Consider the following 6094-nt stretch of genomic DNA (forward strand, 5'->3'; position numbering starts at 1 on the left):
TCACACAGACTCCAAGTTGAGCTGGCAGAGGAAAGGGGACCTGAAGGAGCCCAGGTACAGGTGTCCATCATGTTCATGTGCCTCACTGGTATATGTGGCCACCAGGCCAGTGGGGTCATGCAGGCTTCGTCGGAAGGCCCCACTGTCACTTAGTTCTAAGACGAGGCTGTATCGTGGCACAAACTTCATCACCATCTCCTGACTGAAGAGCTGGAAGAGAAGCATGAGACAAGAAGATTTAGCTCCCCACTTGGAAGATCTGACCACATAGCCACCTTATTTCAGGCCTCTAACACTCCAACATGCCCTATTCTTTGTTCACCTCTAGACCTGCAGGAATGATAGCACTGTACTTCCATTGGCAGGGAGAGTACAAAAGACTGGGTCAAGATTCAGACCTTGCTCCCAGCCCTCACGGTGATCCTCTCACTATGCCTCACCCCACCACCACTCCCCCACAATATAAATCAATTCAGGACACTTTCTGCCACTTGTATTCCAAGAGGCAAAGCAGATCCACACTAACAGTACCATACAAGGTCCTTGCCTCAGTGCCTCTCTGTAACTCATCTTCAGGGAAGACATATCATGAAGGCAGGTTTACAATCACTTTGGCCCACCAGAATGCCTGGTCAACACCAGCACAACCTAACTGGAATAAACATCAAGTTCTATGATCAGGTTTAAAATATTTCAAATGTGCAAGGCACAAACAATAGAGATTTGAGAGGAGGTCAAGTTAAAAATAAAAAATAAAAAAATCCCCGGAGGATAAAATGACTAAGTTCATGTATCTAATGTGATATGACTTCTCACACTGCTTTCCTTGAGACCCAGCACACATGCACTTAGCGCTTAGAAGAGCACGTTCAAGCTACTCCTTTGGCATGACTGAATCAAGGGGCTTAGGCCTTGGTTCTGTGGACAACGCAGGGCTTATGAAAGTTTCTTTATCTTTTAAAAATTAATTTTGTTAGTTAGAATGTACACAGCAAACCAGTCAGCGATTCAATCATTTGTATATGTTCAATTTAGTGACACTGATTACATTATTCAAGTTGTGCAACCAATCTCACCCTCTGTAATAGGTAGGGGCCTGTGTCAACTTGACTAGACCAGGGTTTTCTGTGGGTTAGCAGCTGAGATGTGCTTATTCGCATGGTGACGAAACCTAATACAGGCATAGTTAAGTCTATGATGATTGGATATAAGCAGCCAATCAATTGAAGGGATAGCTTCCTTGGGGGTACAGCCTGATCCCACGTAGGAAAGGCTCTCTCTCTCTTTTTTTTCTACTGGGGACTTGGGACTCTGCAATTATAAGTCATTTCCTTATTATCATATATATATATATATATGTTTCACTGGGTTTGCTTCTCTAGAAAATCCAGCCAAAGACATCCTCCTTCTCTAAGTTAAATTCACGGTCCCATGAGGTTCCTATCTAATCTTCCCAGTTGCTTCTGTCACTTTGATCCCACACCAATCATTCTCAAAAGAGTATAATGCTCAAGACAGACGTTTTTACTAGTTTATCTACACTACTATTTGGTTTTAAGACTTCAGGGTATATATTTGGACTAAGGTTTAAAGATTATCTCAGGACAATAGACTCAGGGCTCATTCAAGTCTCTATGGCTCCAAAATGTCTACATCCATAAGAATTTTAAATTATGTTCTGCATTTTCCCCCTTTTGATCTGGATTCTGTCTATAAAATGTTTGGTCAAAACTGTCAGTAATGGCATCCAGGCACCATCCAGTATTTCTGGTCTCATTGCTAAGGAGGTAATTAATTGTTCAGGGGAGAAATTAGCCACACATTCCATAGCATCCTTCTATTCATGACTCTCCTTCTTCCATTGAGCAACAGCTCCAGATGAATAGAGACCCATTGCCATGTCTTGAATGGCTCTTTGTAAGCTTTTAAGACCCCCCTGGCCTACAAAACAAATTAGGAATTAGAACAGAAGCACTACACAGGGATGTCTGCTAAACTGATGACCCTAAACAGCCAAACTACAGACCCAAATTCCATAAGGCTTTATACGCTATCCATAACCATTCTTAGTAGCAATTCTTTTTTTCAGTGTGTGTCACTATTATAAATATATCTATCATGTTGTTAAGTGCTATTGGGTCGGTTCTGACTCAGAGCAAGCCTATATAGGGTTTCCAAGGAGTGGCTGGTGAGCTTAACCCACTTGCAGTTCAAACCAACCTCACAGTCTAGCGTATTAACCCACAGTGCCACACCAGGGCTCCAATATCTATCATATGTTGTTGTTGTTGTTGTTAAGTGCTGTCGAGTTGATTCCAACCCATATCGACCCTGTATAGGGTTTCTAAGGAGCAGCTGGTGAGCTTGAACCACTGACCTTGCAGTTTAAACAACTTTGCAATCTGACACATTAGCCCACAGTGCCACACCAGGACTCCACATACAACTCTGCTAATTCAACTTTTTACAGTGTACAACGTATTAACATCAACTACAATAACTGCCTTTAATCAATGTGATTTTTCCATCACTATCAGCCACCTCCTTTTTCTCTTTCCCCTCCTGCGCACTCCCATTAAGTTGTTGTTAAATGCCATCAAGTCAGCTCTGACTCAGTGACCCTGTATAGGGTTTCCAAGGAGTGGCTGGTAGGTTTGAACCACAAACTCTGAAGTTAGCAGTCAACTGCTTATCCTACAGTGCCATAATAAGACTCTGCCCACTCGCTAGTAACCACTAATACACTTTGGTCTAACTACTAAAAGGTTTAAAGCAGAGACATACATGGCATGATGTTTAATTTCTAATGGAACAGCAGGACAGCAGGTAGGAAATAATGCCAGCGTTAACCCAATGAATGTGTGTGGCAGCGTTAACCCAATGAATGGAGAGCTCTGTTTTTCCACACAAGAGAAAATACCTACTACAAAACTGCACATGCCGGAAACCTAAAAGGGGTTCTACAAATTGCCCAGTAAAATAGGCCTCTTGCAAAGCCTCTGCAGAGTATAAGACCTTAGGTGGAATCTAAGGACTTCCCTGAGTCCCATCCAGAACCTTATGAGGTGGGACATTCCCACCAGAAAGGACAAGCAGACTGGTACAGCTACAGTGACAGAAGATACATTTCCAAAGAAAGATCATTAGGAAAAAAACAAAACAAAAATGTCAGCATGACTGGCTACTATAAGAATAAGCAAGCTGATCGCCAGGAAGCCATCAAGGCAAGCAATCATGTTCCTCTAGGACAAACTCCCCTCCAAGATTGAAACTCAAAGAGAACCCACGAACAGGCATGTAAGCTTGCTGGCAACCACATTGGTCTACTGAGTGGAAGAGGGGAAAAGGCAGCAATGAAGAAATGGACTGAGTTCAACCATAGTCCATTGACTCCTGTTGACCTGGAGATGAGAGATAGAAGAGGGGTTGGCTCAAAGTGTGGTGAGACCTGGGAACACTTGAGCCCACGGACAAGGACATAACCACAGAGAGTTAGAGCAGAGAGTGAATCATCCAGCTGATATGAAGTGAGGGAAAATGCACAAGAACACCCAAACTTGCAGATAGTACCCATTTGACCTAGCTTCGATGGCTTGATAATGAAAACTCGACTAGAGGAAGATTACAAAAAAAAATTTTTGATAAAGGAAACAAGGTTAAATTGCTACAATTTGATGAACCTGACCTATATTTATGGAGGTAGTAACTCTAAATACCAACAGAGAGGGAAGGAGTCTTCACATCAAGTATCAATGCTATCCCCTCTGTACACAGGGTAGATAGGGACGGGCAACTTAGACACTGGCTACCTAAAACGAAGGGGCGATAAAGGCATGAAGTGACTGACTTACAAGGTTTCAAGAGGGAGTTTACTTTAAGAAAATAGGGGGTAAGAAAGAGTCCCCACTGAATAGTTTTCATCTTGTCTAGGTGGGTCTGGTGAAAAGAGATGGGGATAAGATTCTTATGATTTAATAGTGAATAATTGTTATCATGACTAACTGCGACTATCACAATTGTAAAGGTAGAAGTTTTGTAACAAAAACAGGGGAGTGGTTAATCTTACAGTCCAGAAACAGACGACCCTAGGACTATCAAGGGAGAAGCGCACAAGCAGAGTATGGGACCTTATCCAGGAGAAGCAGCAGTGCCAGAGATAGAGGCAGATGGAGGTCATGGAGAGGGGGAGCGGCTGAGGACTCTAGATTCATGGAAAGAGAGGAACTAAGAGCTAGTGGCCAGGACACAGATTTGCAGAATGTGCCCTTTGGAGGTACAAATTATTATATATATATATACCTGAGTGTTTCTGTGTTGTTTTTAAAAAAAGCTAAAGTGAATTGAGAGAAATACTGTTAACTGATGGTACATGGGGGGGATTATAATCATTATAATGAAACAAGGTGTACGATTTATTGAATGTAAAACTGATGATATGCCCTGTAAACTTTCACTCAATCCACAATAAAAACCTTAAAAAACGAAAACAAAAGCTGCACATGCCTAAAGAGTGCCACCTCCCAGTCATGGGAAATGTTCACGCAGGTATGCGGGATGTCTGTGTTTCAGAAGTGTCTACAGTGTTGGTGAAGAATACTGAAGATACCACAGAGTTCTAGAAGAACAAACAAATCTGTGTACAGCCAGCATACTCCTTAGAAGCAAGGCTCACAAGACTTTGTCTCTTGTACTTTTCAAAAAGGATCAGTCCCTGGAGAAGGACATGCTTGGTAAAGTGGGGGATGAGTGAAAAAGAAGAAGACCCCAATTACTGGAGTATTAATGGAGCAACTAGAGAATCTTGAATGGGGCCTATGGACTGAATAGTAGGATCTACTTGGGATGGACTGGCACAGTGGCAGCAACAATGGGCTCAAAATGTAGCAATGATTGTAAGGACGGCACAGGACCAGGCAGTGTTTCATTCTGTTATACAAAGGGTCACTATGAGTTGGAGACGACTCAACGGCACCTAATAACATAGTGATATATTAAAGCATCACAGAGCTTTCAGCCACCTGTGAAGAGCCACCCCACTGATCTGTCCTAGGTCTTCTTCCTCTCCTTTATATCCTGAAGAGAGCTCATCTCTTTATTTCAATTAGTCACTGTCCCAGAAACCTCTATTTCCAACCTCCAGTGATGTTAAAATTCCTCACAGCCTGAGACCATTTCTACCTGGGCTCTAACAGCACTTCAAATCTGAAAGACTTATCCCCTCAGTGGATAGCACCATTTGGACCAGCTGGCTAACCCTGAGAGTAGTCTGGCCCTCCCCCTTAAGTCCTACTTTTCCACACAACACAGATCCAACCTATCATCAAGTCTCACTCTTCCTCTGTGTGTCTCACACCAACTTATGCTGCACATCTCCCTCACCATCCAGGCCTACTCGTCTGTCCTCTGTTGTTGTAACCACTCCACATCAGGCTCCTACTAAAACCTGCACATAACAGTTGCAATTGTTTTTTTAAACCAACATCTGTACTACATCACTACCCTCCCAAAAAATCCAGTCAAGAAGCCAGTAGGTGGAGTAGAGCAGACCAGGTGTCTGCAGAAGATGAGTCACAGTGGCTCAGAGCATGTGTGTGAGGGGGAGAATAGGGGTGTCAGAAGGAGGATGAGAATGTTTACCTGGGGACTGCTTGTTGCAGGGTATCAGAATCCCTGAAGACTAAGGCAGGATTATGTACTAAGTGGCAGGGGGTAGGGAAGGTAATGGCCAAGTGTAGGTCCTAGATTACTAGCAGGAACCATATAAGGAACAATGGTTAAATGGGCTCCATTTAGGAGTTTTGGTCAAATAAGTCAATATATGAAGAATAATGGAATCCAAGTTTTTCACTGTAGGTGAAGGGAGTAACCAATATAGAAGGGAAGAAAACTAGAATAAATTCTGTGGAAGGGGTGGTGGTGGTTGTTAGGTGACATTGAGTTCTGACTCATACTGATCCCATGAAACAGAAACGCTACTTGGTCCTGCGCCATTCCTATCATTGTCACTATGTTTGAGTCTATTGTTGCTGCCACCAGGTCAATCCATCTCATTGGGGATCTTCTTTTTCACTGACCTTATACTTTACCTTCCCCA

The 6094-nt window shown here is 42.9% G+C and overlaps 1 protein-coding gene across 1 annotated transcript in view; it reads right to left on the reverse strand.

Moving 5' to 3' along the window:
* APMAP (adipocyte plasma membrane associated protein) overlaps positions 1-6094 on the reverse strand; it is a 54383-nt gene continuing 48289 nt past the window's right edge. Inside the window, exon 9 of the mRNA XM_006860666.1 lies at positions 1-210. Within this exon, the coding sequence (XP_006860728.1) occupies positions 1-210 (210 nt within the window). The remainder of the gene's footprint in view (positions 211-6094) is intronic.

This window comes from Chrysochloris asiatica, unplaced genomic scaffold (assembly GCF_000296735.1).
Source record: "Chrysochloris asiatica unplaced genomic scaffold, ChrAsi1.0 scaffold00039, whole genome shotgun sequence".
In the NCBI taxonomy this organism is placed as follows: Eukaryota; Metazoa; Chordata; class Mammalia; order Afrosoricida; family Chrysochloridae; genus Chrysochloris; species Chrysochloris asiatica.